Here is an 18,451-nt window from a genome sequence, read left to right as displayed (position 1 = left end):
CATATAAGTCTCTAAGAGACCATTCAAATACTATAGATTTAAATTTGCTGAGTGAGATATTCACTCAGGCTTAAAATTGAGAATGAGTACATAGACTTTGCAACTTCTGCTTTTACTCTTTGGAGATCTTATTACCTCCTAATAATATTCCAGATGAGCTGAAGTTTCTGAATAAGTGATCGCTCCGAAGAAAGTGTTATGTTGCTACTCTTCACAGATAACTGAAACCAAATGAAAGGAAACATATTACATATGTTCCAAACCCTACGAAGACCTAGCCATGCTTTAGTCCAAACATAAGTCTATATTTTTCAACTGATATTTACCAAGAAAAAAATTTGTAGCACAAGTATGCTTAATTTCTGTTCAGAAGCTATATAGATCTCAAAAACCATTATTCCATTTATTCCCTACTTGAAAAACCCACTCAATGCAGTAAAATTATGCCCCACTGTCCATTCTCTCCTTCCTCCTTTTAGTTATTAGAAGCATCCGTATTTCAGCTGGGCCCAAGGCTGACCACCTAGACTACTGTCCAACCCTTCACTGCAGCTAGGCACAGACAGTGACTACATCCTGGCTAAGGAGTAGTGAGTACTTTCAAGTTCAAGTCCTTAAAAAAAAGTTTATTCGTTCTTTATTCTTTTTTCTCCTTCCCCAGCTTCCAGGTTAAGGCCTGAAACTTGAACCTGGTAGTAATGAGGCACCTTCAACAATTCAAACAAGTGTAGAACAAGATAAAAAGTAGCACCTGGTCTCCTGGACCACCACAAGGAGCAGAACTATCCTACCCTAGGATTGCCTACTAGCTTGGACTTTTTTTTTTAAAGGTGAGCTAAGCGAAGCAGTGGGAGTGAAGAGGGAATGAAGAAACCTGTAACTGGTTGTGATCAATTAGTTGTAAATACCACTGCACTGGGGCCCACCAGCTTGGACTTTTAATGGAGAAAGACATAAACTTATATCTTGGTTAGACCTGTTTTCTGGCCTCTGTTTTAGCAGCTGAACCAATGCCCAGACTAATAAACTCATTTTACAGAAGAAGAAACTAAGGCTCAGAAACAAAGCAACACACCCCCAAATACACTGCCAGTTTGGTAGCAGAGTACACACTCTTTCTCCTATGCAATAAGAGTCCAAGTATATGTTGCAAACTACAGGGACTGCAAGATTATTTTTGGTGAATAAGGGGACATCGTAATGCAGTCCCTAGCAACAGCTCCACTTGCACAACAGCCCACTACGGACCCTGACAAGCCTTTGACTTAACTACCCAGCCAGCCAAGGTAGTTCCTTGTTTTAAGGAAATTGGAGCCTTACTTTGGGAAAGCTATAACCAGAAGCTACCAACTCCTTAAGAAATAATCAGTACTACAAAATTATTTCAGAAAAACTACAGGAATTAATATAGTCAGTTGGACTGGAAAGAGACTTGAGATAAAAAAACAAATCAGCTAATTGGCTCATTGTAACAGACAAGCAATAAAGTTAAAGGAAAAAAAAGCATAAGGGTGGTGGCAATGGGAAAACACCTGAAGGAATAAATGAGAAAGCAAAGGAATAACTAAAAGAACTGGATTTAGGCCCACTGGGGGTCCTCAGAGACAGAGGCTGTGGGCCTCAGCCCCGCCCCCACCAGCAACCAGAGCCTAGAATGTATCTATCAACTCCGTGTGTTTCTTTGGGGTATGTAACTTATCTGCTCATGTCCTTCACCCAATATCTGCTTAGAATTTTCTAATTCATTTTTAAGACTTCTTTTTATAATAAGGATATTAATCTTTGTGTGTTTTAAAAAAAAGTAGAGACTAGAATAATGATTACCAGAGGATGGGAGGTGTGGGTGTGGGTGAGAAGATTAGGGGTGAACTAATGGGGACAAAACTATGCTATCTACCCTAAGTGAATCATTGTGCAGGATATGCATGTATTTAAACAATACCCCACAAAAATAAATGTAAATAAAATTGAATAAAAAAACAAAACCGGATTTAAGAGCCTTGGGATCCTAAAGAATAAAACATCTGGAACAGTCACTGGAATTCAATTTCTAGAAATTTGTCCTAGAGCAATATATGCACATGTACAGTCACAAGTACAAGAATAATCACTGTAAAAAATAAAATAGAACAAAACAAACAAACAATGGTTGGCTGGTTGGCTCAGCTGGTAGAGCAGGGTGCTTTAAAACCAAGGAAAATGGGCTTGGATCTCAGTGCTGGCCAGCCACCAAAAAAAAAAAAAAAAAAAGATAACTGTGGCACAGCAATAGAAAAAGAAACAAAACAGCAGTATCTTAAATGCTCATTCACGGAAGCTTCTCATTTTTTATTTTATCCACTTCTACAGCTTTTCCTTAAATAAGCACATATTCTAATATTACATTTGTAATTTAAAAAAAGAATCAAAAAATAGCACTGAATAAGTCAGCTGAAGTTTGATATCATGAATTGGCAATCATCCTATATCTCAGTAAATTCTCTGGGATTTGGCAAGATGAAAGGTCAAAGGAGCCATATAATATAGGCAGAAGAATGCAGTACCATAATACCCAGGTTGGGAATTCATTCATTCATTCATTCATTCAACAAATAGAGTGCTGCTAATTCTCATAGTGCTTATTTTAAGTTCAGTGGTCTAAGCAATTGAGACTAAGTATTTAGAAACTTCTATAGTGACTGGATAATTTTATGGCTACCAGATCTAATTTAAAAAATGGCGCTTGTATTTTGAATGCCCATGAGTGTGTGTGACTTCATTTTTTCAGTAATTCATTTTTATTGTATTTTACAAAAGTATTGGTCTGTGATGAACTGGCAATTAAAAAACACCAAAACAAAAAATCAACTGGTCCTTCACCACAGTTTGAGAAACACTACGAAAGTGCTTAACAATTTGCAAGGCACTGCTCTATTCTGGGGAAACAGTAGCAAACCACTATAGAAGGTACCTACTCTAATGAAATTACAAGGCAAGGAGACAATAAATTTAAAAAGATAAACATAAAATTATAAGAAGTGTGATTTGGGAAATGAGACAATTGACTGAGTGGAAAGTGCTCCACATAGTATAGCTGGTCAGAGGGCCCCTCACTAAGCACTCATTTGGATACAGTATGGGGTGATGGGTAACCAGAACGAAGCAAGCAGAAAAGTAGGAAAGCAGAGTGAATGAGTATGTTACTGTCAGAAGGAAAAAAGGACAGTATCTTAAAGTTAAAGGATATGCTCATTCGGTATCCCAAATAAGATCTTGAGGTGAGACTTTGTTGCTAACACCTCACTCTCTTAGAAACTGACCAAAGAAACCAACTGGTAGTTTAAAGTGAAACTTATAAACTTAAACTCACTAGGTTGTTTAAAATCACAAACTCTTATCCTGTTCCTCAACACTCTAATCGACATGATGGGAGAGTTGGTAAGACAGTAAAAGGTTTAAATCCCAGATTTTAATGTCATCTTGCTCCTTTAACAATTAACTCTTTGCTGCCATTATTAACCAAAAGAGTGAGTTATAACACAGAAGAAATTAATTCTGCCAACTTCATTAAAAAGGCAGAAATGTTTGTCCCTAGGTCTTTTACCAAACTATAGTCATGTGGATGTTTCTGTCAATTGACTGCATACATGGTCAGAGCAATAAGCTAAACTATAGGCTAGGTGTGTAGTAAGCTATACCATCTAGGTTTGTGTAAGTATACTCTATGATGTTTGCACAACATCGAAATCACCTAACAACGCATTTCTTAGAATGTATCGTTAAGCGACACGTGACTAATATCTCAGCATACCACCATGGCACAACATTTCAGATGACCATTCTGTACACTTTCCCAGAAGTTCACCACCTGAATAAACAGAGGCGTAAAAACAGCCAAGATATGTAAGACTATAGAACAAAAAACTGGGAACGACAAGAAATAGATGCTTCATTTGGCTGAAACACAGAAGCAAATATTTTTTAAAAACCTCTGGGGGGAAAAATCCATGTTCATTGATTAGTGAATAGGAAAATCTCCAATACTTGCTGTTAAAATTTTTAAAAAGCAAATATCAGAATATAATTATTCCACTCTTGTAAAGAAACTCATTTGAGAAAATATATATGTTGGTAAATACAAAGAAAACATTCTGGAAGGTTGTATACCAAACTTTATTAGAGATTACTTCTGGTGATGGGAAATGAGACTGTGAAGGAAGAAAGAGGCAATTTTAGACTATATACTGATTTGAATTATGTGCAATAAGCATGTTTTCACTATTGCTTCCATAACTAAAGAGAAAAAAATTTAAGAATTTTCCAGAATATATTAGACCTTGCTTTTTAAATCCTATTACCTACTCAAGCATACCACCTGATTACTTCAGTATTCATCTGCTTTATGAATGTGACTGATTCTCATTGTTTACAGTAGTTATGTTCTATAAAGTCACCATAAACACTGAATTAGTGGATACTTAACTGCTACTCTTGAGGAAATACAGGGTTAGTTTCATGCGAGCCTCTGGTGACACAGCATTTTGTCAAATGGTCAACATGAAACCTTGTCTTACGTGTAGTTCTGTTTAAAGCCTTCTTATTTAATATATATCCTTGATCATTAATATTGAACTCATGCCCAAGAGCACTCACTATAGCTCATGCCTGAATGAAGCTTATCTAACACACATATCTCCTTGTGCTTAGGAACACTAGACCACACTATACCTGGGGGTCATTTTTAACAGGGAAATCCCCAAGAAAAAAATATAAAAATGCAAAAAACCTAACTCTATATAGACCGTGAAAATAATTGTTTACAGCATGAGAGTTGAAACAAGAAGTCAGGGCTTCAACTTGCTTGACCCAGTTAGGGATGCGTGCATTGGATGGGTCAAATTTCTCACTACTCTGCGCATGTCCACGAATAACCATGAAAGTGCTGCGAAGTATTGATTTTGCAGTAACAAAAACATTTTAGCGAACAGGTGAATTCTCAAATAAGAAAAATCCAGATTTCTATCTTTTCTTGAAAACTACTGGCCTGATGGCTAATGGTAGCTAACATTGTATTTTATACAATTTAAGAAGCCGTCAGTTTTAAGACCCATCATTTTTTAATGTATCAATCACCAAGAAAAAAGAAACACCTCCAATTGTAATTACAAGATACATCCTGATTTCAGAGATGCTTACCTGTTAATGTCCATCTCAGAACCAGTAAAATGTGATATATATAGATAGCACTTCTATATGCTAGCTCTGTTCTAAAAGTACCTTTATATTTCAAAATTCACTTAATATTCTATATTACACAGAGGCATGACTAAGCATAAAGGTCTGGAAGGATTTATATCAAACTAAAAATAGTGGTTATCTCTGGAAAGAGAACTGAAATTAGAGATGGGAGTCAAAGAGGACTCAACCTACTAGTATGTTTGCCATTTTGTATAATAAAAAAGGTAAGAAGTCTAATTAATAAAATATGTGTAACATCATGCAGCTCACACAGGTGACTGTGTATCAGGACGACTCCTTGTTTTCAGTAATTGCCACATGAGATTCCTAATTCCACTTACCAAGCAAAACATGAAAAGGACAAATACCACTAACAATTGATAAATTGGGCATAATCAGAATTATAATGTAAAAGAGAGAAAAGACAGCATAAAACTAGGATGGTGAAGGTACACTTAAAATTTAAAGAAACCGGCATAATACAATTTGCAGCATTCATATTTTCTCAATAAAAAGTCATCTAATAAAAGTCCTTTTTTTTTCTTTTTTTTAGTGTTCAGTAACTACTAGACTGTCATGCAAAAATGAAAGACAGGAATGGCAATTAAAACTCTAACCATTAAACCATTCCATCATTTATTCAAATATTTATCAAGCACCTAATACTAATTTAATTTTATTATATAACCTTGCCATCATGATGCGTAAAACATAGTCCTGTTCCTAAGACAGAACTTCCAACCATGACTATTTACTATAGGACTAAAATAATTCATGATAACCAACAGGCAATTCATTTATAAAGTTTTAATGAAATAAAAAAATTAATGTTTTATAATACAAAAAACAGCCAGATACAATTCGATTTAAATTGAATTCTAGGCACCAGCCAGCTGCAAAATAAATAAATAAATTGAACTCTATAACTGATAAGACTTCATTAAAAAAAGCAAAAGCAAATCTTATGACCTAAATTATTATAATCTAAAAAAAGATGTAGGAACACTACAAAGTCAAACACAAGTCTCTGAGAATGAATACAACACAATCCATTTCCATTCCAACTAACTAAAAGTCAGCCAAGGTAATATAGGACAAATACCACTTCATTTATTCATTGGTTCATTTATTCTCCATGCTTTCTCCAAGAAATGAACTACGCTTTTCAAAAGGACATTCTTTTAAGCAAGAGATCATAATGAAACTTATCTATCAAATAACTTATCACAAATGCTAGCCTCTCAAAATCTAATGCTACAAAAGATTTCAAATTAAAAGTGAATAACTTTTTATACAAAGAATGTTTATGTGGGCCAGCCAGCCATGGGAAAAAAAAAAAGAAGAAATGTTTATGGTATTTCTGCCTGAGGTAATAAGCATACTTTTCTATGGTATCCACAACAGACAAAAAGCAGAGTACAAGGCAGTAAAAATAATAAAAGGTAAACACATAAAAAGAAAGAGAAACAGTATTTGCTATCAACAAATTTATACTTGTACAAGGAAATCTTACATTCTCTCCTAAAAGATAATTGATTCAAGAGTGATTATAATTACTTCTCAAACCATAAGGCATCAGAATTATTTTATCTTTTAAATATTCAAATGGGCAACACTTCATGAACTCTATAAAGCTGATGCTAATGGAGGACTTCTAAAATGTAGCATCCCTTTAAAAAAATGTATCCTCTAGGACAATTTTTCTCTACGTATGTTTCTCAAAATACTAGACTCACGAAGTTTCCTGGAGGAAAAAAAGGATCTGGTCAAATAAATCTGGCAAACACAGCTTACTTTATGTCTCTATTTTAAAAATATCTAAAAATATAATACAGTGCCTGTATACCAAACGTTGTATAAATATTAGACATTTTTTTCTTTTGCTTTTGATCCCATACTTTTTCAGTGACAAAATTCTTTTTTCAAGGACATCTATTCACATTCTTTAAAACATACCTCGGGGAGGAAAAAAAAAAAAGAAACATACCATGGTAATGCTAGGGCACATAAAATTTAAAGGATTCTAGCATTTTTAAATGACTCTAAATAATCTATATAATTAACCTTCAAAAAAGCCATGTAGTATTTAATAGACACTACGTAAAAAGAGAATAAATGACATCTTTGCTTGGATACATAAGTGATCAAAACACAAATTATTATTGTTTTCTCTGACACTGTTATTAGAACACAGATCAAGTGAGAAAACACATTCTAGTTATGACATGGACCTTGTTATTAATATAGAATATGAAACATCAACCCAAATAGGAGTTTCGGACTACACATTTATAACATGGTATAAAATACGCTTGACCAAACCAAAACTATGTCTAAATTTAAGCCCACAGTCCTTAATAACAATTTTTATTAACAGAAGTATAGTTAGCCCTTTTGCTTTCTGAGCCAGCTGATCAAAGTTTGATCCGAAAAAAGACACCATAACAATATAGTACTTCTGTACACTTTAACTAGACTTTAGCAACTTTCATGCCTCAGGAGCCAACCTGAGAACAGAAAAGGCCCCTATGATTTATCATTAAATATAGTTAACATTTCTCTTGGAATTTCTTAGAAACTACCTTTCAAAAAATATACTAGTTGGAAGGCAAATGTAAAACTAAGCATTTATGAGCATTCAAAAGCATGAGTAGGATTTTTCCTGTAAGGGTTTATTTGCATACAAAAAAATATGTCAAGGCTAAGGAGGCTTCAATTATCAGAAATCAGTGAATTTTTCTACCTCAAGTAAAACAGAAAAATTAAATTAAAAAGTACTTGACTCTAAAACATAAAAAGTTTAATGTGGATGAAATTTTGGATTTAAAATATCCAGTATCCTATGATACAAACACAAATATTTACTACATGACTGGTTCTGAAGAATATCTTAATACTATCCAAAATTACTTTTAACTTAGAACATGAAAAACTAGGTACTATACAACCAATAATATGGGGGTATTTAAAAAAGTTCATGGAAAAACAGAATTGAAAGATAACACTAATCTTTCCATGAACTTTTTGAAGACCTTTCATATAACTCTCACACATTAAAAGAAGTTTAATAACAAAAAGCAGAAAAGCATTTAGTAAATCTGAAAAATCCCTGGGTAAAAAGTCTGACACAGCAGACTTCACTCATTTGAGAACTGATTCCCACAGTCTTTCAGAAGTACTGTTTTAGTTCTTAGTAGTTTGCAAGTTGTTGTGACTACGTATCTGTAATTTCTTGCAAATAAAACTATAATTAATTCATTTTACAAATATTTATTGAGGTTCTACTACCATGGAAAAACAAAAATTAAAATATTGGGTCGGTTGGTTAGATCAGTTGGTTAGAGTCAAGGGGTTTGGATCCCCCCCCCCCCACACACACCCAGAGGGGAAAAAGATTATCTGTAATTTGGTGGGGGAAAAGTTAGAGGTGCATATTAGGGAAGGCACTAATGATGGATCTGAAGGACAGGTAGAATTCAGACAAAAAGAGGCCTTCTACTGGAAAAAGATGAGAAAAGCAAGAAAGATGTAAAATCACAATGAAAAAAGAATTTAATTTTGCAGAAATGGAAAAACTGAAAAAACTAAATGATAATATAGAAATCAGAGGTTCCAAATTCTGGTAACTTAAATATCCAGGCCAGATCAAATAACCAATTAAAACATCTAATATTGTACTACACACTGCATGGATGCTCTATAAATACCTCTAAATTAGTGACTTATGACCCCTTAGACTTGTTGTACTTTCTGATGGAATGAGATGGCCAAAAATGTTTTATTCATACTATAAATTAATTCTCTTCAGAAGACAAATTACTTTTGCAATTTTGAGCATACACATCAAAGTTAGGCAAGAATAAGAACCCTCACTTTCCTTTCAGTTTATGTATACAACATACACAAGTGATACTCAAGCTCCATTTTTAAAATCATGATATAAACACTATGTTGTTCCACTCACAGTGGCAAGATCAAAGTGTTCTAGTCCAAACTCCGGAATATTGTGCAAACTGATTTAGTGTTCTGTGCCTGTAAAATGAAGCTTGACCTGGATGATCTGTAAGGGGCCTTCCAGCTTTAAAATCCTCGACTCTATGAATTCTATACTATCTTTTCTACAGAAGTCACTGTGACAAGGCCAACTATAACAACAAAAAAGAAAGGTTATTCTTTCTCTAACCCACATGTAGTAAAAACTAACCTATATTGAGCATCTAAAAAGTGCTAGGCTCTATTTCCTATTTCACTTAATCTTCATTACACCCTGAAGAGCAGGCATTTTCCTCATGTTACTTAGAGGGTACTACCCATCTCTTACCTGTCCAATCCAATTAGGGGTGGAAGGCCAGGATTCAAATCAAGGTCTAACTCCAAAGCAAGCTCTAATAAAACACACTTCAAAACCTGATGTCTCAAAATACCAGACAAAATAAATGAACAAGAGCGGAAGAGGTGGGCTACGACTACGGTAATCTGGAGAAAACATGGTCGTCTTCTCATAAGGCAGCTTGGCTACCTTGCTGCCATGAGGGTATGGACAAGTGAAGCCAAATATCATGTGTGAGAGAAAGAGAGATCTCCTGATTTTCAAATAAAGGAAACAGCTTTCAGGCTCTATTCACCAGCTTTCAGGCTCTATTATTAGCAGTGTGACCTTGGGCAAGTTACTTCACCTCTCTTAGCCTCATTTCTTCATTTGTAAAGTGAGGACAGTATCACCTATCTTGCAAGGCAGTTAAAGATTAAAGGCGAATGTGGAATATAAAGAGCTCAGCATAGTACCTAGCCAAAGGTAAGAACTTGACAAATGAGAGCTATTATTACTCTTCAGGATCCCAATAATAAAGTTATGTCTCTAAATACTGTCCAAAGTTTACCTTTAAAATGTAGTACTTGGTCACTTTTCTGGAGGTATAAAATTATTCTCAAATAAAAAGTTTATTTTAAACAAAGTCATACACCCTCATTTCCATTAGACATTAACCAAATTCCAAAGTAAGTTTATCCTAAACCTAAAATTTAAGCAACTATTGAATACTATCTTCAGTGGCTAACAATTTTTTAAAAAATGACACTGTAAATCGTGTCATTACGAGTTCCGACGAAAAACGGGAGATGTGTCCCCAAAGAGGTTTGAGAGCGAAAAATCTCTACAACATCCAAGCGAGTATTTGCTAAACGACATATATTTGCGTGAGCCCCCAAAGCGGGGTCTGAACTAATACCACCAGGCAGAACGACTGTCATTCCAGTTGATGGAACAGAAGCAGGTGGCTTTGTATCGCAAAGAATATAATTTTATTCTTAGCCACATGCTCTCGCCAACTGGGTTCTAAACCTACTTGCAGTCTTCCCCAATGCCCCCATTTCAGGATGCGAGAGAGGGAGCAGGACTTCAGGCTCCGCTAGGCCAGTGGAGTCACAGACGAAAGGGAAGGAGGGAGGGGTCCGCGGCCCCGAGGGGTGTGGGAGACAGGTTGGGCCACCTCTGCCCCGGATCCGTCTCTTCCCGGCAGGTACCACCCTGCTCGCCGGAGCTGCGGGGCCTGCGGAGCTGCGGGGCGCTGCCGCTGTCCGCCCGACAGAGCCGCCGCGGTGGGGTCTCCACCGGGGAAGTGAGGGATTAACTCGGGGGTTTCAGGAGAGAAAGGAAGGCAAAGGGGAGGTGGCATGTGGATCCCTAACCCACGGTGGTGCGCGGGAGGTGACCTCCGGGCCCCCGAGTCGTCCGTCCCCGTCCGGACCCTTCCCAAGTCCCGGACACGCCGCTCGTCTCACCGTCTCGGCTTCTGTGTGCTGGGGTCCGGCACTCTGACCCCCCATTACCCCGCGGAGGAAATTCATCTTGCCGCTCAGTCACCGGCTTTACTGGCCCCTTCGGGAAAGAAAAGAGGACAACTTCCCCCAACTCCGCAGAGCCAGGCCCCTAAGCCCGCACTCCCCACACCACGACCGCCGCCACCAGCGCCTCCTGCCCGGCGGCCGCTCCAGCTTCCTAAGCCCGGAAACAGCCGCCACCGCCGGCCGAGATGCGCATGCGCGGGGACGTGGCATTACGTGGCTGCTCGAAGGGCGAAGGCAAAAGGGGAGAAGAGGCGAGAGGAACCCCGTGGTGAGGTCCGCCCAGGCCCCTCCCACTGAGCAGGTCCCTCCTCCCGCCGCAAGGACCCGCCCTCTACTCCAGCTTTCGCCGATCGCTCCTGCTGGCCACGGCCTCCCACGTGGTCGAAGCCCGGCCCTTAAGGCTGGAGAGGATCTGATTAGACTACGCGTTTTGGCTTGCAGGGTGTTTAATTGTCGCCGAGCGGGACTTACTGCAAGCTATCAAACCTGGGGTCTTACTTTGTTGAGTCGCGAGTCAAATTTTCCTTCGGCCGAAGTGACAGGTAAGGGGTCCCGGCCCCTGGGAGGGTTTTGCTAGATCGTAGTGAGAGCATTGTGGCTTTAATGATCCCCGTAAATTGCATTTCTTCACAGGGCTTTGTTTGGTGGTATAAAGGGTGCTAGAGACCCCTCATTCCGCCGCCACTGGAGGGCGCATTTCTCAGCTCTTGCTTTTCAATCCAGCTAAAAGGAATTCCTAAATCTAAAAACCAGGTACACCGCTATTTTCAATGGTTGTGAGAAGGAAACCCATTGAACCTTGCATTTAGCTTACTAGAGAAATAAATTGTTCTTCAGTGTCAGTTTGGCAGCGAGTAGAATAATAAGTTTTGTTATCAACTTTCAACCCCTGCATTTTCAGTGTTTTTCCTTAACATGCAAAATATCATTTTTTAAAATCGGTATGCCTGTTTCTTTCGAAATGAGGTTGCCAGGTACACATGCTTCTGGAATAGTCTTGTATATTTTTTGAAACTAAAAAGCACAGGGTCTAGTTAGCTTACTGACTCATGCACTTCTCCAGTTGGATTCCCTGTATGTCTCAGATTCAACATTTAAATTAAACTTACTATCTTCCCCAGCCTCCCTTAAAGAAAAAGAAAAAATCAATATGCTTTTTCTATTGAGTGCCTTGCCATGCTCAATATTACCATTATCCAAATAATTGTCTAAGCCAGAAGGAGGAAGCTGAGAAGAATCTTAGATTCTGGCTTTCCACCCCCACATGTCCAATCAATAGTCAAGTCCAATCATTTTTACTTATAGAATATTTCTCAAGTAGGTCCTCTGCTCTCCATCCTCTCTGCCTCTGACGTGGTTTATGTTCTTCTCATCATTTCTGACTAAGATTACAACAATAGCCTCCTAACTAGTTTGTCTGCATTCAGCCCTGGCTTGCTTCCAGTCCATTCTCCAATCCACCCTTGGCTGAGCCTAACAGCAGCAAAACATCTGTTCACGTCAGTCCTCTTCTTAAAATCCTCCAGTGGTTCTCCATTCTCTCCATAATCTGTTATGATCTGTTGTGTTTATGTTATGATCTGGCTCCTGCCTACCTTTCCAGCTTGTCACGTGAGAAACATGAGAAAGCATGTTTCTCATGCTTGGATATGCCCTTACCTTCCCTTCTTTTTATCAAGCAAACTCCTGCTAGTTCCTTAAGATTCAATTCTGGCATCATTTCATGAAAGCTTTCCCGGAAATCTCGATGCATATGTATATGCTAGCACTTTGCAGTTATTAATATATGGTGAGAACTCAATAAATGCTTGTTAAACCGAACCGTTAAGGACAGGACTATGTTATTCATTTTTGTATCTCTGTTACTTGCCACTTTGTCATGAAAAGTGATGTGGATGGATAAATGAATAAATCATTGAAAAAGTATATGAACTTTTTTTTTTTTTTTTGGCGGCTGGAGGGTTTGGAGAACCAAACTCTGGACTTTGGTGTTATCAGCACTGCACTCTAACCAACTGAGCTGACCAGCCAGCCATGTAATATATGAATATTATGCTGAGAAGAAGAGTCCTTTTTTCATCTGTAAAGTGGAATTGTAGAGGACACATAACACAAAGGCTATGGTGAAAATTTACTTCCTAGTTCCAAGGTTTTAAGCCTGGATGACTTGGAGAATGGTGGGGTCATACTGCCAAAAATACTGTGTGCGCTTGACATTTTACTTCAGACATTTTCCACAGGGGCATTTTGTTGCAGCCTAAAATAACCAGTAAATACTCAGCATTTTTATTACTGAGTAATGTGTGCAAAGAGCCTCACCCAGTCCCTCATTGAACTTCACCTCACCTCTTCCCTTAGTCCCATTCCACCCCATCATCAGGGATGAGGCTCTGAGATGGAGTAGGGCTCACAGATACCTACTACTCCTTAATTTGGTGATAAACAACAGCGCCTGGACATTTTAGCAAAGTTGTTTTAAGGCACTAGCCATGTCAAAATGTCCTTTTTTGTTTTACATTTTGATGAGTATAGTAGAACAGCTTCCTATGAGTTTTCCCTTCATTTGAGCTGTTTTCTTTCCTAAAAGCATCCCCTGGGCAGGAAGGACGATGGATGGGAGAGATAGACAGTTGGGTGCAGAAGTGATGACAGTAGAGTCCCCCAAATTCTCTGGCCTCAGCCTTGCCTCTGTTCTAGTGTCTGAGAATGAGTGGAACTGCTCCCTACTTCCAGCCTCAAGAGGAGGCAGAGAGGGTGCAGTGGCTAATTTGTCCCCCAGTTAGGATCTGAAAGGGGAGCAGAAGCATAATCACTATGGAACAACCATGAAGTGGACTTCTTATTTAAGAGGAAGAGGGTTACATATTAATCCACTTCCCCTGATTTTATAAAGAAAAGTCAGGGACCATGTCTTATTCCTGTTTGTACTCTTTAATCATTTAGCATACTTTCCTTAACATGGTAGATGATCAAGAACCATTTTTTACAACCAGCTCACAAAAAAAAGAGCCATTTTTTAAATAAATAAAGGAAGAGAAATCATGAAAAAATTATGAGTGCCTGTCTTATACTATTATACTTCTAACTTTCATGAATCTAAGCATTTAGGACAATAATACCATGAATCATTAAAATACACATAATCCAAAATTTTGAGTAAGAATGATTTTTCTTTTCCTAAACCAAACCTGACAACAGAACAACTGACAAAATTTATTCGTTTGAAATCCAGTTTTTAAAAAATTGCTTTCTTCAGTGGCCCACTTTCCCTATCCTTTCTTACTTTCTAGTGGAAAATTCACCAAAAACAGTGAAATATCATTGCACAAGATTGTTTTTAGTTGAGGGTTGGTGGTGGGGTGAAGCATTGTCTATACCTGTTGAAGAAGATGAGTAGAAATGATAATTTATGTTTGAAATACATCATGTACAGGTTTTTAACAACCAGTTACTGGAAAATCAGTGTCTAAAAACATTGATACAATTATGCATTACTATCCACTAATCAGAAAACACAGCAGCAAAATAAGTTGATAATGATGAAGCAGCAGTCGAAATTCATGGCTAATCAATAATAACAATATCAAACACATAGTGCTCTTTATTTGCCAGGCGTTGTTCAAAGTGCTTTACATAAAGTAATTTACTTAATCCTCACAACAACCCTATGAAGTGGGTTATTAGCCCTGTTAGTGTTATTAGCCCTGTTTTACAGATGGGGAAACAAGAGAGTAACTTGACCAGTGTCATAGAGCTGGGAAGTGGCAGAGCTGGCATAAACTGTCAGTCTGGCTTTAAAGCCTGTGCTCTTATGTACTACGTTATCCTACCTCTTTAGACCAATGATAATGACCAGGCACTAAGTAGAAAGGTGGCCTACAAGTCCGTATGTAACTGGCCCCTCTGTTCTCTCCCTGACCTCATCTCCTGTACTACATTCCCTTTCATTCACTCCACTCCAGCGCATTGGCTTCCTTGGTGTTTCTCAAACTTGCTTCTCCCCTTAAGGCTTTTGCACTTACTCATTCTGTGTTTCAAATGCTTCATACTCCATCCATGCTGAGGTATGGCTGGCTCTCTCCTTCCACCCTCTTTAAGTCTGCTCAAATGTTACATAGGTCTTTCCTGACTGTTCTAAGTTGCAACCTCCCCGTACTCCTTCTTCCTCTGCTCTGCTTATTTTTCTCTGCTGCACTTATGAGTCTGATACACTATTCTCTCATATACACTATTTTCCCATATTTCATCAAATCTATTATGCCATGAAGTGTACCTTAGAGAAAGAAAAAAAAAAAACAAAAACAAAAACCCTGCCTATTATAAGATGCTGTAAACCAAAAGACATCCCAAGTTCAGTTTCAGATTTCATAAAATGGGAGGAAAATGTGCATTATAGGATTAGTGAAATACAGTGTATATTTTACATATTTATCTTGTTTATTATGTATTTTTCCCCAACCAGAATTTTAAAGGATTTTAGTCCTTTTTTAAATTGCTTTATCCCCAGTGCTTAGCACAGTATCTGACATACAATAGGCACTTGGTAACTCTTTAATGGATGAATGAATTCCCCAAATGAGGAAATTCCCACTGTCAACTTGTGTGCATAGGAGTAGAAATTCTGCAGTGTTGCTAAGGATTGTAGGCCAGCCAAACTTCCTCAGTGGAGCCTGAATCAGAGTTCTCAGGAAGTTTTATTAACATGCTAATTTTAGTTTATTAATATTTTGGAGGCCTTTAATGACTAACTTAGTAATTAATTTTTATCATATGTAAAAATAAACATCTGCGGAAGAAAGGGCTTATATTTTAAGGATCACATCTCAGCCCATTGCAAGAACCATCTGAACCGTCCCATGGCCGGCTCATTTTACTTTGAGATGTACTACATTAATGCCGTGGTTTTCTTCTTTTTTCTTTTACACAGGAAATACATTCAAATGGTTCAAATAAAAAGTACAAAAGGGTATATAGTGAAATGCCTCCCTGCCACTCCTTGACCACCCAGGCAATCAACATAAACAATTCTGTATATCCTTCCAGATATACAAATATGTGTATATAATCCCTCTCTCTTTTTTTAATAACATGGATAAATATAACACATTATATACACTGTTCTACACCTTGCTTTTTCCCATTTAATATATCTTGGGGGTTGTTCCATATCAATATATAGAGGGATTCCTCATCCTTTCTTATTGTGTTCCGTGAACTGCTTTTCAAAATATTTTTAAAGCCCTAGGAATTCCTCAGGAGAGGAGGTTATAAGGAGGGTTCTTGGCCCCCTTCTGCTACATTTGTTTATACTTCCTATTTCATTTGAACAAAAAGATTCAGAGACTAAAATGTTAGACAGCCATGTCTTTTTGGAGATATGAAAGGTGACCAAGGCAAGGACTTGGAATAGTTGAGGTGTCTCACATGCTCTAGAGTTCAAGGTTCCTGTTCTACCTTTTCGCAAAGGAACAATAATTGTTACTTATGAGGTCATGTGGTTGTTTTTAGGATTTTATTAGATATCTTTTAATGTTCATAGTATTTAGTACTTGAAACATAGTAAGTGCTCAATAGAGGTTAGAGTGGAGACCCAGATCATCTTTGGTGTGTATCATCAATTTCTTAACAACTGAACATTTAAAGATATTACCCTGTAATAGTACTCAACCCTAACTTTATTGGCTCATGTTCCTGAAAAGTCCACTACTTCAGATGTGGCTTAGTCTGGGGCATCGAGACAAATCCCCCAGGATCTGGCCTTTCACTATTTCTGGACTCTGCTGTCATTGGTTTCTTTCTCTGGCTCCATAGGGGAGCATGACAGCTATTGGTACCTAGAGTTCATCAAGGACGACTCCGAACTGTTCTCCTAATAGTCCCAGCAAAAGTCTACTTGTGTCTCATTGAATTTGAGTGGGTCACATATCCGTGTGTTGAGCCAGTTCATATAGTCCAGGGTTTGAAATGTTCTGACTGGCCTTGAGTCACACACACACCTCTAAAGCAAGGAGTAGAAGTCCTCGGATCATCTCAGAACATACGGCACAAGAACTGGGGAACAGGGACACTCCTCAAAGGAAAATAGAAATATTGTGCCAGGAGAAAGTTTATCTGAATAGGAAAAACAATAAATGCTCTTTATATCCCCTAATAGATTTAACTGCTTGCCAATTTTTTTGAAAAATACTTTTCCAACAGTGCCACTAGCATATTGCTAGCATCAGTTCCATTGCTCTGTAAGAGGTTCAAAAGATCACATTACATTATTTAATAAAAGTAATTTTACATTGCATTGCATTTGTATCTGCAAAGTAATCTATGCTTTTTTTTTTTTTTTTTTGGTTTTGGCAGTTAGTTGGTACATGGATCCAAACCCTTGACCTTGGTGTTATAACAAACACCTCACTCTAGCCAGCTGAGCTAACTGGCTAGCCTGAAATCTCCACCCTTTAAAAAAAGGATAGTCTAGATGTATTTCCATTTTTAAAAAAATACAATAAATAGAATTGCTTACTTATGAAATACTTAAATTAGGAAATCACATTTTCAGTTCCAAAGGACTTTTTATGAAACTATTTGTCAAGGGAAGAGATCCAGGCCCTGGCATTCTTGCTCCCTGTAGAGAATGTGACTGTCATCTCCCCGTACACAATGTCTCTCCACAGGTAGCTGAACAGGCAGGTCCTGAGTAGCTAGGATAGGGTTGATGTTTTTACTGTCCCATTTCACAGCTAGACCAAAGCCTTTGAAGTTCACATTATTGGCCAATGCCAAGATTCCATGGAAGCTTAAGATGATTTATTATGTAGTCACTGCCACCTTCACCAGCAAGCCATGATCCCAGAGCAAGTTGCAGCCGATCTATCTCATTTGCCTGAGTTTATGGCCCAAGTGAGTATGTGTAGGGGAAGGGTGTGACAGGGTTGTTTGTCTCTTGACATCAGAGTACAATCTGTCAAGGAAGACTGGGCCTCCAAGCCAGCAGATGTAGCTGACCTGGACCTTTTTAAAGCCAGCCCACACCTCCAAAGTCCCCCCCACCCCCCGCCAATTCCAGTTCTTCAGTGAAGGTGTCTATAAGGTGCCCATTCACCTTATGATTGGTGAATACACCATGCAGATAATCACAATGGGTTGGTTCAAAAATCATCCCAGGAAGATTAGAATGGACATTGCCTGGGGGGAGGACATACCCCCAGTTACATTTCCCAACCCATGTCCTATACCCCAATAAAAACGAATTCACAAACATACACACAAAAAGGATGGGCTAAGTAATTTGCAGATGTTAGGTGAAGAGTCCAGAACTGGCAAAGGCAGGTGGTTTCAGGAAAGAAGAGGGAAGTTAGGTATGGACATAATTCTCTGCCAGCAGCTCAGGAATCCA

General features: G+C 38.1%; 2 protein-coding genes across 5 annotated transcripts in view; one reads left to right on the top strand and one right to left on the bottom strand.

Annotated features, from left to right (window-relative positions):
- The window catches only part of USO1 (USO1 vesicle transport factor), a 66,393-nt gene extending 55,099 nt beyond the window's left edge, over positions 1-11,294 (bottom strand). Inside the window, exon 1 of the mRNA XM_063108697.1 lies at positions 10,999-11,294. Within this exon, the coding sequence (XP_062964767.1) occupies positions 10,999-11,064 (66 nt within the window). The 5' untranslated portion in view covers positions 11,065-11,294. The remainder of the gene's footprint in view (positions 1-10,998) is intronic.
- A 157-nt stretch (positions 11,295-11,451) lies between these two features.
- Positions 11,452-18,451, top strand: part of G3BP2 (G3BP stress granule assembly factor 2) — a 71,312-nt gene continuing 64,312 nt past the window's right edge. For 2 of the 4 annotated variants that reach the window (XM_063108704.1, XM_063108698.1), the window contains exon 1: positions 11,453-11,606. The gene's annotated coding sequence lies outside the window, so the exon portion shown is untranslated. Of the gene's footprint in view, positions 11,607-11,697; positions 11,818-18,451 lie in introns of all 4 variants that reach the window. The other 2 variants (XM_063108700.1, XM_063108701.1) reach the window with 2 other exon arrangements.

This window comes from Cynocephalus volans, chromosome 9, assembly GCF_027409185.1.
Source record: "Cynocephalus volans isolate mCynVol1 chromosome 9, mCynVol1.pri, whole genome shotgun sequence".
NCBI classification, from domain to species: Eukaryota; Metazoa; Chordata; class Mammalia; order Dermoptera; family Cynocephalidae; genus Cynocephalus; species Cynocephalus volans.
Note: the sequence above shows the minus strand (reverse complement) of the source record. Positions and strands in the feature narration are given on the sequence as shown.